This window comes from Gigantopelta aegis, chromosome 5, assembly GCF_016097555.1.
Source record: "Gigantopelta aegis isolate Gae_Host chromosome 5, Gae_host_genome, whole genome shotgun sequence".
Lineage (NCBI taxonomy): Eukaryota > Metazoa > Mollusca > Gastropoda > Neomphalida > Peltospiridae > Gigantopelta > Gigantopelta aegis.
In genome coordinates this window covers 33001176-33025269 of record NC_054703.1, presented here as the reverse complement: position 1 = coordinate 33025269, position 24094 = coordinate 33001176, and the positions used below count along the sequence as shown (strand labels likewise).

General features: G+C 38.1%; 1 protein-coding gene across 2 annotated transcripts in view; it reads right to left on the bottom strand.

Annotated features, from left to right (window-relative positions):
• LOC121373648 (zinc finger protein 239-like) overlaps positions 1-23189 on the bottom strand; it is a 56474-nt gene extending 33285 nt beyond the window's left edge. Inside the window, exons 1-3 of one of the 2 annotated variants that reach the window (XM_041500357.1) lie at positions 23076-23189; positions 18596-19559; positions 14587-15302 (exon numbers count right to left, since the gene is read on the bottom strand). In XM_041500357.1, the coding sequence (XP_041356291.1) occupies positions 15274-15302; positions 18596-19538 (972 nt within the window). In that variant the 5' untranslated portion in view covers positions 19539-19559; positions 23076-23189 and the 3' untranslated portion in view covers positions 14587-15273. Of the gene's footprint in view, positions 1-14586; positions 15303-18595; positions 19560-23075 lie in introns of those variants that run through there. The other variant, XM_041500356.1, reaches the window with a different exon arrangement.
• Positions 23190-24094: the final 905 nt, after the last annotated feature.

Genomic DNA, 24094 nt, shown 5'->3' with positions numbered 1-24094 from the left:
CAGAGTCACAATATGGAACTTGGAATCGGTATTTTATTAACACAAAATACTTACCGGTTTTTGACGAAAATTCCACATGTCATGAGGCCCAAATTGGGAGAATCGTAATTAGGGTTTGCATAAATCAACGAGGTCTTAATTGGGTATATCGTATGTCGAAACTGTACCTTCGGTTTATTGAATATGCCGCTTATTTGAATATATTTTTGTTGCACGAGGCACATCCAAATAAGCGGATTTGACTGTACTACACAACTAATATTTTACGAAAAATGTTTGTGCAATTATTATTTTTTATTTGATTAGATCAAAATGATAGTCAAACAATAACACTTAGCATGCACATTACTGCAATATTTTTCTAAACTTAAGTTGTCTGTAAGCTGCATAATGTCAGAATTGGTCGCAAATGCTATTGTGGTTGATCCTGCTTAAAATTAACTTGCCTTGTTTTTTTATTTGTTTTTTATTATGACACTTTTGATTTTAGGATAGCTAACACTTTATGAATTACTTAACAAGACTATGCTTTCAGCACGTAAAAAAAATAATAAATCTTTTTTTTTTTTTTGTTGGCCAATGCACCTTTAATTATATGTAGACTGTTATCCTAAACTTTTTATTCAGTGTAATTATGAATAACATCACATAAATCAGACTTCTAAAAATCAACTCATTAATTAAATGGTACAGAAATGGCATTGTTTTAATTATCTATTTTTAAACTGCAATATCTTCGTTTCTAAGTGACCTAGAACCATCAATTAAGTATCAAATTGTAGCTTGTTGTTGTGAGAATAACTTTAGAAAAATATCCATTGTTATTTAAAACAAGCATTTTGATTGGCTTTTATTTCACAAGACAATGGCATTTAGAACAAATCATCCAATCACAGCGCTCGTTTCAAATGCACTAGGCTAGCCACAACTAATATGGCTTCACTTATTAGAATTGCCGAAAAAAGACCGAACTACGGATTGTGGTGAATATTAACAAAATAGAATCCCTTTATCTTTCCTTTTGTGGCCCATTCATCAATATTATAACAGTTTGGTAACTTTAGATACATAATGTCCAGTAAAAAAAGAAAAGACAGACCTAAAAAGCGTAAATTCAGTGGAAATAGATACACCCGATTTTGTTCTATCAATGTTGAACATGATAATGACGATGGTATTGATGTTCTAGTGGAAGCTGAAGTTACTGAGAAAAGTGCATCAAGATCAAAGCTTGGTACTCCTTCAAATACTGCTGAGACTAATACAGACAATATTGAAGGATATAGATTTATAGATGCTGAACTTTTTATTTCATTTTTGTGCAAGTTTCCATGCAAAAAATGCTTAGAAGAAGGTGGGCTTAAAGTTTCGGAATATCGTGTTGGACTAGCTTCTAAATTCACCGTAACATGTAATAGATGCCCCGGTCCCAAGCCATTCAAGACCGTTTTTTATAGTTCAACAAAAGTCAGTTCTGAAAGTGGTGGACAAGGACGTTGTTTCGATATAAACAAACGCTTACCTATGGCAATGTTTGCCATTGGTCGGAATTATGCGCAAGCTAAACGGTTAACAGCAAACTTGAATATGCCTCCACCTCAATCCCTGTCATGTTGGCAGAAACACGCAAAAAGTTTACATTCTGCTACAAGAAATGTTGCAGAATCTAGTATGCAAAAAGCTGCAGATGAGATTCGAGTGGGCAGCATGTCTAATGTGACAGTTTCTTGTGATGGTTCGTGGCAGCGTAGAGGTTTTTCATCTAAAAATGGTGTTGCTACAGTATTGACTGTACCTGTTTGCGGGAAATCATCAAAAGTCATTGACATACAGACCTTATCAAACTACTGTTCAGCATGTCACATTATGAAAAACAAACTCTCTGAACCAGAATTTCAAATTTGGACAAAAACACATGAATGTGAAAAAAATCACACTGGATCAGCTGGTGCTATGGAGCCTTCTGGTATGCTTTCAATCTTCCGCCGTTCGAGAACCACCCGAAAACTTGCATATTCTGGATATCTTGGAGATGGTGACAGCAAATCCTATAGTGCAGTGGCAAACGCTTACCCACCCATCTATTCCAGACCATGTGTGGCTATAAAGAAATTGGAATGCTGTGGCCACGTACAGAAACGAATATACCGCAGATTGACTGACAAAGTGTCGGAATACAAACACAAAACATTTGTGGAGAATGGTAAAACATTCAAAGGGATTGGTGGCGCTGGCCGTTTAACTCAGAAGGCAATCCTTAGGATACAAGGTCATTATGGAGCAGCCATTCGTGGTAATCCAGGCGACGTGAAAGCTATGGAAAAGGCAATCTGGGCCATCTGGAAGCATCGTTCACGAGATCACACTGATTGTGGAGACTGGTGCCCGTCAAAGTCTGGGAAGGGTGGTGACGCAAACAAAAAATGCTCTTCCAGAATTTGTTTGCACAGCAATAAAACCTGTGTTTAAAATCCTATCTAGTGAAGACCTCCTACAGAAATGTGCCCACGGTGGAACACAAAACACAAAATGAATCATTCCACAATTTGATCTGGGAACGCTCTCCTAAAGTCACCTTTGTTGGGCGCCGCCGCCTAGAAACAGCCGTTGCTGATGCAACTATTGTATACAATGATGGTGAAAGTGCTAGAGTGGCAATATGTGAAACAATGGGACTCAAGCATGGGTCACATTTAACTGGTGGGTTTTCAAAAATTGACAAGAAACGAGTGGACAATGCCTATGTGTCGGGCAAATCGGCTGTAATAAAAGCGCGTCGTGCACGGTCAAATGTATCTGCAGCCCAAAAAGATGACAGTACATATGAAGCAGGGAGATTCTGAACTTTTGACATCTTATATGATATCTTCATACACCCAAAAAGATGAAAACATCATATATAGACCAAAAAAGACATTTGGAAACAAACACGAAAGTTTAAAGATGATTTTCTCATTATGACTTTTTCCACATTTATCTCTCACTCTTGGCGTAATATTTTGAAAACTATTTAAGGTATTGCTATGAAATTTTCAGTAGTTATTTGTTAAATCTTACTTACAAAACTGAACTAGACTGAGTAAATTTAAGAAAATAATAATATTTTTACAATGTATTATGTAAGTGACCATCATCCGATATTTAGGCTCATGCCTGAACATTTTCTCCTAATTTGTTTTTCGGCAAAGTTTGAGCTGTGATTCTAGTTCAGTGTAATAAGGACACCTCAATGAAGCAACATACAAGTTTTCAGCAATATTGAACTATCCGTTATGGAGATATCATGTCATAATGTTGGCCGATTGGACAGAATGGGCGGCCATCTTGTTTTTCTAATTAGCATAAAATATGCAAATATTTTTACAAAAAATAATTAAAATTTTAATCTCCAACCCCAGTACTTTGTTGTCTCAAATTCTGAAAGTTCTATGTTAATCCATTTAGTAGATTCTGACAAGTGAATGGAGTCTTTTTTTTTCAGTGTATTTTTATGTCTGTAAGCATAGTCTTGCCTTAAATAGGTATATATTGATGTCTCTTTTTCATTTGCAGAAACAAAATATTGATTTTCTTTTCTTTTCTTTTTAGAGTACACCCTTCGGGAATTCAAAAAGGATGGAAAAGCCTGCATGAGCGAATCAGATATGAATAACTTAATCAACATGAAATGTGCTAGTGCAAGGAGAAATTAAAAAAAATGACGATGACATTGAGATGAAAGCATAGTGTTAAATTGAGATAAAGTGCTAAAGAAATTTATGTGCTATACAAATATAAAATGTCTAATATATGATAAATATTTAGTTTAAAAAATGTTTTTTTATTTCATAGCAAGGTTGTAAAAAAGTTCCAAATACTAGTTTAAACTGAATAAGCTTGCGGGAAGCTCGTCGCAAGCATGCAACAAGCTTGCAGGAAGATCATCGCAAGCATGCAAATAAGCTTGCAGGAAGGTCATCGCAAGCATGCAAATAAGCTTGCAGGAAGCTTGTCACAAGCTTGCGGCAAGGTTGTAAAAAGGTTCCAAATACTAGCTTAAACTGAATAAGCTTGCGGGAAGCTCGTCGCAAGGTTGCAGGAGGATCGTTGCAAGCTTGCGTCAAGGTTGTAAAAAGGTTCCAAATACTAGCTCGAAACGTGGTAGTTACTACCTTGCCGCAAGGTTGTTACCAGCTATTTATTAAGCTTGCAATTTTTGTTTGGGTTAATTAAGAAAAAAGTTTGTTTTATTTTATCAATAAATATTTGCATTTACCACCTTCGATTATTTTTGTGAAGCTGATGTCATCTACAAATGAACTATTGCTGTACAATTTGTCAATGTTTTTATATCAGGTATCTGTAATAAGAAAGCTAAGTGATGATGTTTTGTAAGTTAACCACTCGCATGCGACAAAATATGTATGGTTTTTTTGGTGTAATTTGGGCCTGTGGCCTCAATATTGAATAAACTTGTTGTTGTTGGAACTTCTTTGTAAACTGAGCACACCTGTGTGGGGAATGAGAATGGTCTCAGAGGATTATCTCGGCTTGAATGACTAACTGGTAATGGCTGTGTCTCACTGCTAACTAGTCACTGTTGTAATCATAACTCCTGTGGGCAGCAGCTTTGAAGTAGAAATGTTTTTATAATAATGAACACACAGAAGTCATTGTTTTCATGGTTTCTCCAGTTATAAGGAGTTGCTCTTAGAAGGAAACATGAAGGAGACATGTTTTGATATAGCAATGAGATATAAAATAATCTCCAAGCTGCTGAAATCACATCTATCTTAAGTATAAATGTTTTGACAGAATTCTAATTGTGAAGTACTGTTCCATTCGATTCTTGCATTCGATTCTTGGATTCCAGTCATGCAGCCGATCCAACAAGACGTTGTTGAGTGCGCTGTGCAATTACCCCCCCACCTGGGGGGATTAACTGCCACTTACGGGAATCTGCTAGAATATCGAGTCTCGTACACCGGGTCACGGGCAACCGTGACCTTGGTGTACAGTGACAGAGTGTCGAAGAAAGGAAGGTGGAGGAAGAGGAGACGTGTGCCAGCGGCGGCGCAGGGGGAGTCAAAACCGGCGGCTAAACCGCCGGCAGCGACTCCGTCTGCTGGACCGCCCAACGCCGACCCCCCAAAGAAGAAGACGAAGAAGGAAGTGGCTCCAGCTCCAACCGACGCAGTCTCTTCGATGGAGAACGAGGATCTTAACGAGTTTGACACAGCGATCTGTGTCACTCCCTACAACAGACCCGATCCACCAGCCTTTTCTTCTGGACCTCCGGATGTGTCGCCAATTAAACCGGCGACGCCCGTAGAGGTCCCGGCCCGGAAGATGGCAGTGGTGAAGAGGAAGGCGACCACTCCCCCGAGTGCCACCCCAGACAGGCCATGTCGCCCTACTCAACCGCCGAAGCCAGAGCAACAACCAGGAAAACAATGGACACTGAAGGCCAGCAAGCTCCACCCGCGTTTCCATCAACTGATTAAATCCAATCTGGAGGATGTTCGCCAGCTCATCAGCGAGCCCAAACACAAGGCGTACCACCCACTGCCAGCCAATCCCGATGAAGGGGACTTCGCCGTCCACCGCGTCCAAATTGATGTGGATATCAACGCAGTGTGCGTCACCATCCGCCGGAGGGGGAGATACAACCAAGCGCTACTACTCAAGGAGATGGACAACCCCACCCTACATCACGTCCTCAAAACCATAGCGGGGGATGACTACCGTTTCATCACCAAGAGTTTAGCAGCCTCCCCCTACCGGCCTGATATTCCACATCTGGACACCACCGACTTCATCGGATCGCCATAGACGCCAACCTTTGCTAGGACAGGTATCAACCTCCTTTTTTGGGCTAGTTAGACTTTAAACATTTTCGAAGCAGTTCAAAATTCTTATGTTTATTTTTTTATAAGTAGTCTAACGCAATTTATTTCGGCGCCCGTTCAGTTGCTCAAAATCACCTTAAAAACCTTTTGGCTGAGCAGTCTTAACTATTTTGGGTCAAATGTTAGAGTCCAGACATGTTTTTGGATGCAGTTAGTTACTCTTTGTAGACTTAGGTAATTGTCAGGCTTCACCGAGGAATCGAAATTCAGCCAATCAGAGCACGGCTCCCACTCGGTGTTACTTCAAGTTTGCGAAGTGTCTGCTATTTGGTCCGCGCTCGCGTTGACTTTACTAAATAGCTTTTTTCCAAATTCCGCCCACCTCAAACTTACTCCCCCCCCCCCCCCCCCCCCATATCGACGGAAGCAGATCCCTGCACTTCCCCTGACAAGATCCGATGTGGACCTTAATGGAGTATGGACAGAGACTGCTGATGGCCGCTGATGGAGATGCAGATAAGATACTGATCTTCTCCACTGATCAACAGCTTCATGCTTTGCAGTCGGCCGACACGATCTACATGGACGGCACCTTTTCTTTATGTCCTGAGCTCTGGGATCAAGTCTACATTCTTCATGCCAGGAGGGGGTCAACCACATACGCACTTGTATGCATCTTACTGCCCGAGAGACAAATAGACACCTACTGCAGACTGTTCAGTCAACTCAAGACCAAAGTTCAGACACGACTCAACCTAACTCTTGACCCTGCTACAGTCCAGACAGACTTTGAGTTGGCTGCCATTCGTGCTGTTGTGAGGGAGTTTCCTAACGCTGAGGTCAAGGGTTGTTACTTCCATTACTGTCATGCATTGTGGAGGAAGATGCAGAACCTGGCACTTGCAGTGCAGTACAAGGAAGATCCTCCCGCCCAACAGTGGATCCGCAGGGCTCCCGGATTAGCTCTACTACCACAAAACGAAGTTCTGGATGCGTGGATTGAAGCCATGGACTCGTCACCAAATGTTCCCCGTGCCCAAGAGTTCAATGACTACATGATCGTCAACTGGATTGATTATGATGCTCGCTTCCCCCTGCCGCTCTGGAACCACCATGAGACCAATGGGCCACGCACCAACAACAATCTGGAAGGATTCCACAACCGTCTCAACAAAGCAATGCTCCACTACCACCCGAACATCTATCGTTTTGTGGACATTATTAAGAAAATCGAGCTTGCAGACAGAGCCAAGATTTCCCAGATTGACTTCGGTGCTGTTCCTCCATCCCGCAAGCGTGTGTATCTGTTAGTCGGGTTAATATAATTCAACCATGACAGCAGATTAATTCATGTCAACTGTAATCGAACATCAAGTCTATCTTTAAATTTCACCACTATCTGCCAAAACAACGGCGAGAACTGACACAAATTGCCCACATATTAGAAGAGGACACGTATTAGAAGAGGATTTGGCACACATTAGCGGTGTGAAGCAGATATATCACAATTATATTCCTTTATCGATCGCTAAAATTGTATGTAACCGCATTACGCTGTTCCATGTATTGGACTTACAAAACACAATTTTCCGCCATTTCCTTTGTGTAAAGTGTAACACTGTTATCGTGGGAGGTGTTTGTAATCAACATCGAAACTGTCAAAACGATGTACACCTATGGAATAATCTTGCTACTAATACGTTTTTGTTCAGCATTTAAACTGGGTTTGTTAATTTCCATTAGCATTTGATATCGTAGAATGTACAACACAACAAATTCGCTAGTGAACCATGTTAGAATGTAAAAAACGACATGGCCTCTCGAGAATTGTGGGGAATGGTGCCCATTATCGGAGTCTAGAAACATAGGTGATAAAACCCTGTACTAATGAACATTTTATATTTGGAATATTTTAATGTATCACATATTTAATTATTTATTAATATCATAAAGTTAACAGTGGTTTAAAAAAAAAATTAATGTGTTTTTATTTCATTAGTGTTTAAAAATTGGGCAAGTGAAATTTGATCTATGGCCAATGAAATTTTTTTGATTTATAGAAGGCCTGACTTTGCCTGTCTATATCAGGATGAGATACAAGCAGCACACTGGCACCACAAACAAGTTACTGTCCATCCCATTGTGACATATTAAGCATGCAGAGGGTGCAAGGAGACCACCACCGAGTCCCTGGTTTTTATTAGTGAAGACTGGGTCCATGATTAACATGCCGTGTTTCGTTTCACACAGCTTGCAGTGAATCATCTTCGTACAACTCGCGACATCCCACTGGAGCACATTATCGAGTGAACAGATGGGTGCTTGTCACAGTATAAATCGAAAGATCCCTTTTGAGATATTTCAAATGTCCTGACAGACTTGGGATGTACATTTGAACAGAAGTTCTTTGGATCAAGACATGGCAAAGGACCATCTGACGGGGAAAGTGCTGTGGTAAAACAAGGCAGCAACAGCCATTATTACCAGTGCCAAGGACCTATATGATTACTGCGTCCCCAGCAACCTCAACAAGCAGCTAACAGGAGACTGCAAACACTTCCTTCGGACATTCTTTTGGGTGGCCAATGGAACAGAAGTGTCAAGATTTAGAAGGGTACCCTGTCTCTGCACAGAGTAAAATGTGTCGAACCCAACAAATTGCTGACCCGTCTCTTATCCTGCTACTGTCTGCCTTGCCAGGCTGGTGTCAGTGACTGCAGTAATGCTGAAGTCGTTGAACAGAAATGTTAAGGTACTCAAACCACCAACCACTCAAGCCAGATTGTCTATGACCCAGCCACAACCTGCACCCATGGGTGATGAACAGCAACCACCTGCACCCATGGATGATGAAAGCCCACCACCTCTACCCATGGAGAATGAAAGCCCACCACCTCTACCCATGGAGAATGAATGGCCACCACTTCCACCCATGGGTGACAACTGGGCACCTCCACCCATGGATGACAACTAGGCACCTCCACCCATTCCCCGTGGGACGGACTACAGATGTGAAATGCTTCTGTATGATTAACGAGTTTACGAAATTACGTTTTCTGACTGTTATGCTTATGAAATATAATAAGTATTATTAAAAAATACAGAAATTGGATGTACTAGAAATCTTATTATATACTGAAGGCCAAAAGAAACTTTACCATTTTCAATTTGGAATTTAAGAAAAAATGAACTGTTTTTAAAAAGTAACTCAATCCAAAACACATAGCCAAAACACACCAATAATGTATGGAGAAAATTATACCTGCCCACTGCACGTTTTGGGTGGAACACACAGAAAAGTGAAAAACTTGTGCACTATGAACAACAGCAATTGCACGTGCAATAAGGGTATAAAAATGCTTTAGACGGTATGTCAGACATCCACACAGGTAAAAAAAAAAACACCATAGGAATGCCACGACTGACACCAGAACAACGCAAGGCACAAAATAACCGGTGTCGCATCGCAATTTGCGATGGAAAAAACCCCAAACTGCGAGTCAAAATTATCTGTTCAAAGCAAAATGCGAAACACCACTTTTTCTCTGAACCAATGCTACCTAATACAAATCTGTCGATGTCAAAACATCTCACACACATATTCCGATGTATAATCCCTGATCTTCAATAATATTTCATCGGCCACCCACCTGCCGCCAAGCCCCTCACCATCATGACGATTGTTTTTGTTTTGATCAGCTGAACGGAGAGATCAGATGGAATGCGCATGCGTCAGTTGGCTGTAGCGATGACACTGTGGTGAAATTTCCAGTTTCATTGAATCTATAGACTATTGTGCAGATGTCTGTTGACATATTTTTCTGTAAACCAAGGAGGGTAGCGGTTCAGCAATCTCAAAAATAGTAAATATTTAAAAAATCACCCAAGGCAAACCCCAACGGAACCCAAACACATTGGTACCGGTACTTTCTTGCTAGGGTTTGGGTGATTTTTCAAATTTTTACTATTTGAAATAATTTTTTCAGGCTTTAATGTTATACCAAAGTGTAAACATAAATAAAAGAGTCAAAGAATATTTGTGTGTTTTCATGGTCTTTATTGAATTGTTCCTCGAGTTCACTACATTACTATAATGCCAATGAATTGATGATTACTATAATGCCAATGAATTGATGACACTGCACAGTTAAGAGTTCAGTAATGTACTCTCACAAAGCTTGCTAGAAGTAGCCCGCAAATTGTTGGAAATTATTGCTACCACATTTTACCAAAATTGCTAAACATTGGTTAGCAATTTGCTAATTATTTTGTGCCTTGCAACGTGAGAGAGCCCTGGGTATGATACAGATGGGAGCCACTCATGCCCACATCGCCAGAACCTTCGGTTGTTCCTGTGTTACTGTTATAAACTTGATGCAATGCTACAGGCAAACAGGGCAGACATCAGACAGGCCAAGAACAGGCAGACCCAGGGTGACTTCGCCCCGTGATGACCGGTACTTTTGCGTACCTTGCATGTGTGTATAGGGGTCGTTCTTAGAAATTGTGTGCCACTTCGTGACTTGGGGGTAGTCTATTTAAAATCCATACTAAAAAGCACTCTTTTTATTGCACAATAAATATTTTGACTTCACGTCAGTGTATATTGATGTGAGCGATAATAAAGATAATACTGAGTGTTTGTGTTGTGTCTTATGTACTTTAATGAGATGGATGTGGCTAAATGAATAAGAAGGCAACACCACTGGGAAGAAAGCGAAGCAAACTTGATAAAAAAAATGCTCAGATACAATTTTTTTTTGTTTTTTTTAAACGATCATATTCAACCTTTTTCTTAAGTTGGATACATATTTATCTTCAAGAGCAATCAAAATTATGATATAGTTAACCAATTGTGAAGTCATTAACATCGTAACCATTTGTTTCCACTTCGAAACAACGTAAAATTTCACTGCAAGCATAATGTGAAAACATAACACAGGAACTATTTCCACATTTTAACGTGTAACACACTGACCCGGTTATTGTACATAAAGAGTTAAATCCTAAAATGTGTCACTAGACGGTAAAAATTGAATTGAACGTATATCTACGATCGTTGATTCCTGTTTAACATGTTACGATTGTAAATCTATGTCATAGTATTTATTTAATTCAGAATAGAATTAGGGATTATTTTTACACGAATTACTTCGCGAAAAGGGTGGGAAAAGCAAAGCTACACGTGTTTGTACTTTTCCAAATCCTTTGTTGACAACAGGTAGTTTTTTATTTCGTTTCTCCGACATCACGCTGTGTTCGCTTGCTAATGATTGACAAAAATCGAAGCATTGGTACTCATTTTAAGGTAAGTTTGTTTGCTTTATGAAACTTTTGATGCCTGTATTATTATTTAGTGGTATTCTTTCTTTGTATTGGACCACGTTTTATTATTTTATTTCGCTTTTAAAGCTAGTAGATTTTGATCACAAATTGTCGAACCGAATCGGAGCAATCTTGGTCCGTTTTGAATGGATAATGTCAGGCGTGATTTAAAGTTATAAAAGTGGGGTTTTTATCAGTTGTATTTGTTTATTTAAAATATTTGTTTACAACAGCTATGTTATTTTTATTTTGAATCAGGATAAATATCGGAAATTCAAATTTAATTTCATTCGTCACTGTGAAGCGGTAAACGTCTATTCTTGGTTACGATGTTCAGTGAATGTGACCAAATTAAATCCTTGCGTTTACAGATGTACCAATGTGGAATGTACGTAAGTTCGAATGCACGTTTTTGTGTTATTCCTTTTACAATGGTACATCTGTTTTGCATTTAATTTCCACCAAGCATCGGAAAAACATTGAACAATAAAAGAAGTTTACACACGCACATAGAAGTGACAATTTTTCGTTGCCGTGTTACGAAATTAAACATACACATATTAAATCGAATACAGATATGTTTTGGGGATTTTTGAAAATTTTATCACAAAGAAATGTAGTTTTTGATATTCTCTTTCACTTGTTTTGAATACTATCTCGTGATTTCGAAAAATCGCTGGCTTGCACGAGTAAATACATCTGTGCATTAGTGACGTCAGGCGGAAGGCGGTTATTTTGTTTTCCTCGTTACGAAGTTAATTAATTACCTATCGTGATTAAATATCGATTTTCTTTAATTATTTTGTTTGAATACATTATCAAATATTTTGTTATTGAATTACCAATAATTTATTTCCACTTAAGACTTTTGATATTGAACTTTCTCGAGTGAATGAACTTGCGCATTAATAAACGTCACGTGGAAAGCGATTATTTTGTTTTCCACGTTACGAAGTTAATATATCACCCATTGTGATTAGATGCTTATTTTGTTTAAATATGATTTTGTTTGGATACATACTAAAATACTTAATTATTTAATTACAAATAATTTGTTCCCACTTAAACTCGATATTGAACTTTCTCGAGTGAATGAACTCGCGGCATTAATAACGTCACATGGAAAGCGGTTTGTTTTGCTTCAGTGTTACGAAAGTAAATTAATTTACATTGAGCATGGATATTGGTGAGCTGTTGAAATTTGTTCGAATTTGGACCTACTAATATGTTTTGTTATTTAATTATCCGTCATTTATACAACATTAATAGTTCAGGAAGTTCACCTTGCTTGTGTGAGTGATTTACATCCAAAATTTAATGCTGAGAAGACTTAAAACAACAGCAATTAACAACAAACTCAATAGCGTATACACACGTTTCTGACCGTCAGCCAGCTTACATTACAATAAATTGTCAATCTAAGGTCATTGTTCTTAGCCAATCAGAATATGGAATTTGCTTAATTAGCATTAACTGCGAACCCAGTGTGGTGGTAAAAATAGACATTGGTTTTTAGTTCATACTTGGGCTTGGATACTTCAAAGAAATACTGCAGGCATGAAATTGAAAACAATGTTACATACTGTTATTGTTAGACTGCTAAATCTCACTGGTGGTAAAATATTGTGTTACATTTGTGTTTAATTATCTGCAGGAGGTATGACCTTTTAAATGAACTTTGAGCAAACTTGCAATTTCGTGTTATTTATAAGGTGACGAAGTTGGGGGTGGGCTTATTTACGAATGAGGGCCTAATTTCTTAAATGCTAGCAAAACGGAGGGGGGCTTATTTTGGTCAAATACGGTAATCACCCATTGTGATTAGATACCGATTTTTCATTGAAATTATTTTGTTTGGATGCATACTAAAATACTTCATATTATTTAATTACAAATATCTATATTTTTTAAACTCTTAATATTGAACTTTGTCGAGTGAATGAACTGGCCGATTAATAACGTCACATGGGAAGCGCTTTTTTGTTTCAGTGTTACGAAATTAAATGAACATACATTGTGAGTGGATAGTGATCTAATTTGTTAAATATGTTTCTGTTTTGACATAATGTAATATTTATTTATCTAATTACCTATCACATATACCACATAAATGATTTGGTTTTGAGGTTTCTCAATGAATTGGTGCATTAGGCCTACTTACTGACAGCAACCAGAATGCATTTTTTTTTTTTTGCTTTCAGTGTTACAATGCTAAACACACCTTGCTGGGTATTGATTTTTTAAAGTTTGTTTTTGGACTTATTACATTTTTTAGTTATTTTATTCCCTTTTCTTCCTCTATTAATATATTTTATTTTAGTATGTAATAACGTGTATTTAGCTCATTAAGTCATACATTCAGGTAGACGACTTGGAATTGATTTTTAATTTATATATAGTGTGTGTGTATATATATATTATTTTAATTTTTTTATGAAGGATCACCATGCCAGTTCAGCAAAGCAACAGGATTGCTGCTAAGCGAGAAGATGATGGTCATCATCAAACAGAACCACAGACACCAGCCTCATCTAATTCCATCCCACCTCTTCAGGCCCAGAAAAAGAAAAAACAGACTGCAGCTGAAGCTGTAAAAGTGTGTAGGGAGAGAATGAGAGCAAATGATCCTGAAAAGTATTAACAGTGGAGGGAAAAAGGGAGGCACGACAGCAAAACATACCGCCAGAACCTGTCTGAAGAAAAGAAAATTGATCAGAGAGAAAAAGCAAGACTACGGATGCAGGCCTACAGGGAGAGGAAGAAAACTGAGCAGACAGAGAAACCGAGGAAGACCAGGGCAGCTATTGATGATCAACGTGCTAAGTGGAGGGAACAAAAGCGTCATCAGATTGACAAACTGACTCCTCAGGAGAAAGCTCAGAAAAAAAGAAGGTACAATGAGAAACGTAGGTTACTGTACAAGGAGAAGAAACTGGCTGCTCATTCTAAAGAGTATTTCAAATACTTCCAAATCAACCCAGTGTACATCCTTGATTGAAGTTGGAGAACAGTGCATTGAGGAAAGTGTGCAAATTGGTGATGAGAGGTCTCCTATAGCAAGACGGAAAGCCATGTCAAGAGTGAAAGCCATGCTGCCTTGCAGTCCCAGGAAGTATGTTCAAACGGTAACTGACCTCATGACAAAAGCATCCCCAAGAAAACGAGCTATCTTCAACAGCATGAAACAGCAATGTGTGGAAGAAAAGATTGGACAGGATGTCTTGAGTAGATTGAAGTCCATCAGCAAACAGCGCTCTAAGGATGTCAACTACACAAGAAGGATTCTACTGTCAGTGTTTTCAAAATATAAGTATTCGCTTAGACCCATGGAGAATGAATGACCACCACTTCCACCCATGGGTGACAAATAGGCACCTCCACCCATGGGTGATAACTGGGCACCTCCACCCATGGATGACAACTGGGCACCTCCACCCATGGATGACAACTAGGCACCTCCACCCATGGATGACAACTAGGCACCTCCACCCATTCCCCGTGGGGCGGACTACAGATGTGAAATGCTTCTGTATGATTAACGAAATTACGTATGTTATGCTTATGAAATATAATAAGTATTATTAAAAAATACAGAAATTGAATGTACTAGAAATCTTATTATATAATCAATATTCTAAAATTGTATTAGTACATGTTTATTTTTATAGTTCACGTTACATTTCACTGCGTAAACAAAGTGACATGGGTAAACAGTCACATGCTTTGTTGCAAGCTTACAGCAATTAAGCGTAACTTCCGAAAATGAACAGTTCTGAAAGTGTCAGGCATACAGTGTGCTCCAAGAAAGCTGGCATACAAAAACACTATGCGTATATTATCAATATTGAATCTTAAAACTACCAAAAATATTTATAATGGTGTTTGAACCAGAAATATATCTTTTGAAGGTTTTTTTTTTTTTTTAAATCGCGAATTCAGTTTCAGTTACTAAATTCCACAAATACGTCTGTTATTCCGCGATTGCAGAATACCATCCCCTCTTTGTTTATTTTTGGGACTTCATGTCACACAAGGATCAATTTTCTTGATGCTTCAGTATCCTCACTCAGGGAAGCCGTCCTTGCACTCATGAAGAAAAGAAACAACAGCGACATCATTGCTAAGAAAACAGTGGCACTCCTGCTGAGTCTGAAGAAAAAATACTCATATACTCAGAAAGCAAAGTTCCAGGAGGACTGAATTACAAACTTCTGAAAAAGGTATAAAAAGCTAACAGTGGATGACCTGATCGCCTGGGGAAAAAAAAGGAAGGATGTACTGCCATCACCGACTGTTCAAAAAGTGGAACAATTTACAGCAGGAATGACATCTCCCAAAGTCAGCCAGATGCTCACAGGGCTAGCCCTGACACTCGCCAAATTTGCCAATTTGTATCCGGACAATTTGTATGCAGTTGTATCCAGACAGGATGAAGTTGCATCACCTCGTGACTTATTTGACATGCTTTGTCTGCCAAGAATTGATGGTCACGACCAAACAAAACGGTGTAGTCAGTATAATGCAGGTCTAAGGAATAATACAATACCGTACGGTTAGGTAACTTGCAACAAACACAATTAATATCTACGACAGAACAATTGGTTACCGAAGATAACACTGTGCTAACCAACATCCATCTCCATTTGTACCATATCTATATTTTAATATTGTCCCCTGCTGTAACATGCTGACCCTAGATTCAGAGGTCAGGGCTTTTGCTAGAAGATACGGAGGATAAAATTATGTACCCTAAAATCTTGAAAATTAATATATATTTTTTAATTTTTAGATTTAAAGGATAGCTAGTAGGAGAACTGCTGCTCGGTGTTTGACATTAAAAAATTTGGCCAGTATCCCAGTTGGATACTAACATATCAAAACATGGCATCCCAGTGGGATACTGGGTTCTTGAAGTCTGGTATCCAAAATTAAATTCTGGTATCCCTGGGATATCGGGATACCGTTAATCTCGAACACTGCTGCTTAACATGTTTCAAGTGCTTGAAAAACAGTGTCCAATTTCAAAGCATCTCAAATCCATAACCTCCCTGCAGGTAGAAGCACTTACATACACACATATACATGTACATATGATGTGTTGTTTTTATTATGTACCCTCGATTAAAAAAATAATCAACTCAGAAATAAACAAGTTGTTTTACATACCAAGTGCAGTAAAACAAATTAGGTTCCTTGATAGGAAGGACTATGGATGGCAAGATTTACTGAATATAGGTAAGATTATAAAAGATCTCTAAGCAAGAAAATACATGTAGGTGGCAGGTAGTGGCAACAATAGCCACCTGCTGCCTACAACGAATATACACTGCAATTTAGAAAAACATGTACGCAAACAAAAAAAAAAAATACACATCAAATTAATAACTCAAATTAATCTATCTCCATGGCATTGATGACTGTCAGGGCTAGCTCTAGTTGATCAGAAAATTTTGCCAAATTATCTAAAAAATGCAAAACCTATAGCTATTGTCAAATAAAATACCAATTATTATACAATTTGTTTTTGCCAAATTAAAATAAAATTTGCCAATTGTTCTCAAAATTTGCAATTGGTGATTGGCAGAGCTAGACCTAATTGTCGTGGTCAGTTGCAGGGGTTCAACTAGTCTGAGTATTCTGCTGAACATTCGAGAGCTAGACAGACATTTGGATGGTTATGATCGCTGTCTCAGTCAGAAATAACTCTATAGTGTAAGCACAGAACTGCTGCCTATACCACTGGGTAGGCAGCAACGATTCTAGCTCTAATACAACATTCCTGTTTGACAATGTAATACCATTACATTGATCATCTTCAAGTTCACTGATAACAAATATTTGACATTAACCACTAATATGTATACACACAAGAACTGAAAAGGAACCAGACAGCAGCCTCTTGCAACAATGTTCAAGTGATCGTAACAGTCCAAATGTCCATATACGTTATAGTGATTTCCCTAGATATTTTTGGCACAGCATGATAGGACAAACACTTTTGGGGCATTTAAAAAAATTTCGGGGCACTTGTTTTTCATTAAAAGTACACAAAAATTAATTAAAATAAACATTAATGTAATAATGTTTGCTTTAATAAATGAATGGCAAAAGATATAAAAGGCATATTTTATTAATTAATAATACCTTTTGGGGTGTTTTATAAAGTCAATTTTAGAATTACTGAAAAAGGCTTCTTTAATCTCAAGGCAGCATGGCACCGATTGAGGCAAGATGGTGCTAGATTATTGAGGCATGGTGCTGCACCATGCTAAAACAAGCTAGGGAAAAACACTACGTTAACTTTATCATCTAGGAACCACAAGGCACATACTTATATATTTTTTATGTATACAGTATGAAAAACATGATCATATATGCGACCAAATCCGTCGCAATATAGAGGGCTGGTCTAGCTCTCAAACGGCAGAATACTTGAGCTAGGTTGAACCTACAACCAGAGCTTCTAGAAATGTTTTTAATCCACTAGCCATGCAGGGTTTCTGCCAGAGGGTAAAACGGGTATGGCACCATACACAATTTTTTTTTTAAAGTTAACTTTAAATTAATTACTCTCATCATTACTGTATGATTTTCTTAACCCTAACCCTAAACTTAACCTATTTTCTTTCTGAGGGCCCCCATACACCCTGTTGACTGTGGTTGCATTCAATTCCATAGCGCCATACCCACAAATTTCTTTCTGGCAGAAACACTGCCATGGGATCAGTGATTTAAAAATTTACTAGCCATGATTTAAAATTCACTAGCCCTACTTTACTTTTAAGTTAATACAATTTTACTAAATAATAGTAATCAGATATGTCACTTAAAGAGGGAGATAGAGATTAAAAACACTAACATTGGGTGTCAGGATATTCATATAATTTACAACAGATATACATGTAACTGCAGCATTTGACAAATTTTCTTTTTCACTAGCCGTTGGGCATGGCAACAGTAGTTATTTACTAGCCCAACATTGAATATAACTAGCCATGGGAGTGGGGCTATCATAATCTAGAAGCCTGGACTACAACACAATATTAATAGTGATAACAATGCAGGGCTCAAAACAGCCGGTGCCCAGGTCACCAAATGCGACCAATGTCCCGTTTAGGCGACTTAAATATTAGAAAATAATGGCATTAGTCACCCAAATAATATTATTTGGTTGCTCTTCTTTAGAGCTATAACATATGAGTCACTATTAATATTTGTATTGCATATATTTAAAATTTTGCTTGTGGTTCGTTTACCATAATTTGCCAACATCCATTATTATGTTTTGGGTCACCATATTTTTTGGTGAGTTTCGAGCCTTGCAATGGAACATAGTAAGGGGAGGGGAAAAGGGGGGGGGGGGGGGGTTTGACTCATGAAATAGTATACCTACATCACAATATTAACATTGTGATCTGTGTTAACAATGGAACAGCTCAAACCTGAATAGTGAACAGACATATGTCTCTTGAGACTGCTCTTCAGAGAGAAGCACTTGGAACACACTTCGCACTCAAACGCTTTCACGCCCGAGTGCACCAGCTGGTGTCTCTTTAGACTGGAGCGCTGCGAGAAGCTCTGCGAACACTCGTCACAGACAAACGGTTTCTCGTTGCGGTGAATCATCAAGTGTCGGTTCCGTGTCGAGCTCTTTGAAAAACTCTTCCCGCACACCCGGCAGTCGAACGGTCTCTCCCCAGTGTGGCTGAGAATATGACTATGGAGGTGCGAATTCTGCAAAAAGGCCGCGGAACACAGGCTGCATTTGAAACGCTTGTGACCCGAATGGACGAGCTCGTGTCTCTTTAAATTGGCACGTTGAGAGAATCGTTTCAGACACTGCTGACACTGGTGCGCCTTCACCCCGGTGTGAATGGAAAGGTGACTCACGAGAATCGATCTCAGGGAAAATCGCCGGGAGCAGTGTTCACACTTGAAAGGTTTTTTACCTGTGTGGATTCTCATGTGACCCTGCAACGCGGTCTTCTCCACGAAGCATTTCGAACAGGCGTCGCACACGAATGGTTTCTCGCCTGTGTGGTAACACATGTGTCTCTTCAGCGCAGAGCTGTTGCAGTAACGCTTCGAACAGATCCGGCACTTGTGCGCTTTTTCACCCGTGTGCGTCATGGCATGACTGTTGAGCGAGGATTTTCGTGAGAAGCTCTTCGCGCAGAGTTTACATCTGAACGGGTTTATGCCAGTATGTTTGAACAAGTGGATTTTGAGGGAAGATCTGCGAGCGAAGCATTCCGAGCACTCGTCACATTTAAAAGGTTTCTCACCGGTGTGAATGAACATGTGGTTTCTCAGGTGAACTCGCTGTTTGAAGCAGCGAGAACAGAGTCCGCACTTGAACGGTCGCTCAAACACATTCCCAGACATAGTTCATACTGGATTCAAACTCTGGAAGAGAAAAGAAATTAAATATTCTTATAAACATAAATAAACTCCACAGTAAAAATTAAAAAAATTAAATGCATTCCCAGACTGTGTGTGTTTATGTATGTGTATGTGTATATATATATATATATATATATATATGATATAAAATAGATTTTTTGTCATACATACATGTACATGTCCATTTTAAAACCAGTCTAAATAGAAACAAAGTTTGTTTTGTTTAATGACGCCAAGTGCTATAAAACAAATCAACAAAATCAGCAAAGATATACATGCAAGTCTAAAACCAAGTTTTTTTGTTTAACGACACCACTAGAGCACACCGATTTATTAATCATCGGCTAATGGATGTCAAACATATGGTAATTTGGACATGTATAGAATTTTGGGGTACACTTACGCCCAATGTTGTATATTATTATATCAGTTGGTGACATCTACAGTTAAGTTATGCCAATTTCCGAGGAGAGCATTGACTCGCAAAAAACATTCAGGGGTGCTTTTTTCAGGTCCTGAAGATTTTACAAATGGCAACCACTGTAATGGTGCATGTACATGCTAAAGTTTAGCCATATGTAGGTAACTATGTACATGTTGGGTAAATGATTGTGGCAAAGATATGCTTAATAGCAAGGGATCTTTTATATATACACCATCCCTTAGACAGGATAGCACACACCACAGCCTTTGATATATACTAGTTGTGGTGCACTACTGCCTGGAATGAAAAATTGCCCAATGGGTCCACCAATGGGGATTGATCCTAGACCGACCGCGCATTGATAGAGTGCTTTACCACTCAGCTACGTCCCGACCCAGTTTAAATAGAATTCACAATTAATTTGTTTTTCAAAAGTATTCCCAGACATAGTTCATACTGGATTCAAACTGAAAAGAATTGTTTTTGTTTTGTTATAAAATAATGTACATCTGAATGTTTTCATGCATGATCACTTTTAAAATGGTTTAAATAAAATCTACAGTTAAAACTTTTTAGAGTATTCCCAGACATATAGTTTATACAGGATTAAAGGTAGGGTGGCAATAAAAACAAATCCTTCAACAACACTGTACACATACTATTTGAAATTCCCCACCTCTATTTTCATGTTTAAAGCAGTCTGAAAAAAGTTCACATTTGAAGGGAAGTTCAAAAGCACTGTGAGACATACATGTACATTGTAGTTCATAACAAATTAAAGCATAGAATAATATTTAAAAAAGTAAAATAAAACTTTTTTATTTGTCCATTGAGGTACGTTTTGCTTGTCCAAGATTTTAACTGTTAGGACAAATGGAAACTTAAACGCTGCAATAATGTTCCGGTTAAATATGTGGGTTAAATATGTGGGGTTAAATATGTGGGTTAAATATGTGGGTGTTGACAAGTTTGTTCCTGAAGTTTGTTCCTGAAGTGTGTGCATCAGTGGTTAATATATATATGTAAAATATTTGTTTTCAGTGAACTTAATAACTATCAGAGACAGCCGGAAATATTTTGCTGCTGGCATTTTAAAAATAAAGGTAAATTGCCAAAAGTTATATAATAAATAGAAAATTTCATTTTTTATTAAATTTGATTTATATCTCATTTCGTGAAGTTTGCAATCATATCACATCGTGAGATATGAATACAAACTTCACGAGATGTGATATAAATCATATTTGACAAAACACATGAAATATTCTCTATTTCTGCGTAACCGATAAATGGGTCACGCAGATTTTCAATTCTCAAAGGCCGGATTAGAGCGCTATCATAACCATCCAAATGTCTGTCTATAGTCCTTCCCACAGAAATGCCTTTTATCATACTGTGGAATATACTATTTAGAAGATATTTATTTCTGAGCCGATTGTTTTCTAATTTGCACACAAAAATAGTTGCTTTCAAAAATTTTACTTTTCTTCTTACATCAAACCAAATTATTTACCAAAAAAAAAGAAGTTTTTTGTAGGATGGTATGGACTATAGCTCTCAAACTGCAGTTATAACTCGGCTAATCTCAAACCAAACTGAAATTATTTACCAAAAAAACTTTATTAAACTGTGAAATGGAGGTTGGGAAAGACTACAGTTACATATATTGCCATCAAATTATAGTGATTGCTAGTGCAAGGCGTACAAAAGTCAATACTTTTCTATGTCCCTACGGACTAAGTGATTGCAGGATAAGGCAAAATAATCTGTCAGTCAAGTTATTTGCTGTAAAAGTAACTTTAATAAAATTGCTGTTGACAGTGGAGCTAAAAATGTGTCAGCAGTGAACCTAGAACAGGACACACATTAAGTCAGTAACCACACTTTCTATGTTCGTTCAGACTATGTTGGGCTGATACAAAGGGAGCAGGTCAAGTCGCCCCAAAACCAACCAGTGTTTCGGAAAGAGTTCCGTATTTTCCCCACTACTACAAACGACGTAGTGCTAGGCCTGGATTTGAACTTAAACATTATGTTGGTTTTATAGAACAAATTGTTTTAAAAGATATTTTATATAACTATCGCTAACCCTAACCTTAAACTAATTCTAACAAATATTTCTTTAAAATCGTTGTGGGGAAAATAAGGAACTCATGCCCAGTAAAGTTTGGGGCGAATTGTCCAAACACTGGCCGTGACTGGGGCGAGTTGGTTTTGGGGAAAGTTGACCAGCATTCGGGGTCACCCAAAATACCTTTTCACAATCAAAAAACCTCACAAAAACCATAATTCTGCCAAAATCGTATCCAACAAGGTTTTTTTTTATATACTTTATTGACAGTTTATCAATATTATATGATTTACAATTTACATGAAGCACAAATATTGTTGTCAGACCTAAACATATGCATACGGCCGTTCCCGCCTTGTTTGTAAAATGCGGAACAGGACTGATTTTAGGGTCCGACTATTTACCCCCAAGATACCCCCAAGACACGTATTGGATGAGCAGCTTTCGGGATTGTACTATACGAAATAATGAACTGGTGTGTTTCGAACAATAGCTATTGCTTTAGTGATGTTTTTTGGAGTGTAAATATACCAAAAACCCGCTTTACAATATTTACAATAAAAAACCCATTTCCCGGTATAATATCCGCCCGGTCCCCTCCATTATTATTTTTAGTTAGGGTTGAGGGTTAGGGTTAGGGTTATGGCTGGGGTTAGGGCTAGGGTTGGGGTTAGGGTTGGAGTTAAGGTTAGGGTTAGGGTTAGGGGAAGGGGGGACCGGGAGGATATTTTTCCTACCAAAAACCCGCTTTACAATATTTACAATAAAAAAACCCATTTCCCAATCAAAAAACCTCACAAAAGCGGGACAGAACAGATTTTAGAGTTTATGAAGCTCCAATCACAATTAACACGTGTGTTTCGAACAATAGGTATTGCTTTAGTGACGTTTTTTCTTTGGGAAAAAGTTTTTTGAGTGTAAATATACCAAAAACCCGCTTTACAATATTTACAAATTCTTAAGTTCGAGTCTAGAAATCTACTAAACAGGGGAAACTAATAACATTTTTAAACATATGTTTTACCTTATAAACACATACACTCTGCAAATTCAATGACCGATAAATAGCAAATGCTGCCATCTCTTCCTAGCGTTGGTTGCGAAACAAAAACACTTGTCACCACTTGCAAAAAGCGCACCAACTCACATGTATCAGACATGCGCACTAAAGACAGAAAGACAGGAAAGACAAAATCCAAAACTGACCTTGGATCCGGACAATTGGGAAAAAGCAATAGAAGGACCCGATAAACCGTACAGGCCTAAATAGTAATTAGGCTAGGTCGACTAAATCCGTATCTATGACAATAAATGCATTTTTGTTGTTGTTTGTTGCCAATCAATTAGTTTAATAGTTTGTCATAATGATTAAATATCTGGTATTGTTTTGTTTTGAGATATTTTATTGATAAAAAAAAAGAATCAAAAGGATTGCACAACAGGCAGAGCCTATATAAGTGCTCTCCTAAACAAGATGGACATCAGCCAATATTCATAATCATATATACCTAAAGCATAATAACAATGTCCAGTGGCATAAAATATTTAACATAATTAATATTTTTTAATATATAGTAATAAAAGGTAGAGAGTAAAATAGAATGGAAATGGGATAGTCGAGAAAAAATATGATAGTAATGATCCTATTTTTGGAACTAACCTTAAATATCTGGTATATATGACGCGTGCACGCGTGCACGCACACACACACACACACACACACACACATCTTCATTTCTAAAACCTCCATAATAGATAAGTCACATACAGCACTGATAGCAAATAGGAGCGGGATTTAGCTCAGTCGGTTGAGTGTTCGCTTGTGGTGGTGCTTGCGTCGCAGGATCGAACCACCTCGGCGAATCCATTCAGCTGATCAGCCGTCCCTGTTACGAGATGTAGATTCAACATTAAGACAAATCGGTCAATGGAAATATATTATCACCACTGATCTGTCCAGCGCTTTCTACCAAATACCACTTGACAACTCCATAGGGTTCCCACCCCCCTGATTACGCCCCTAATTAGCAATTTCTAAAATCG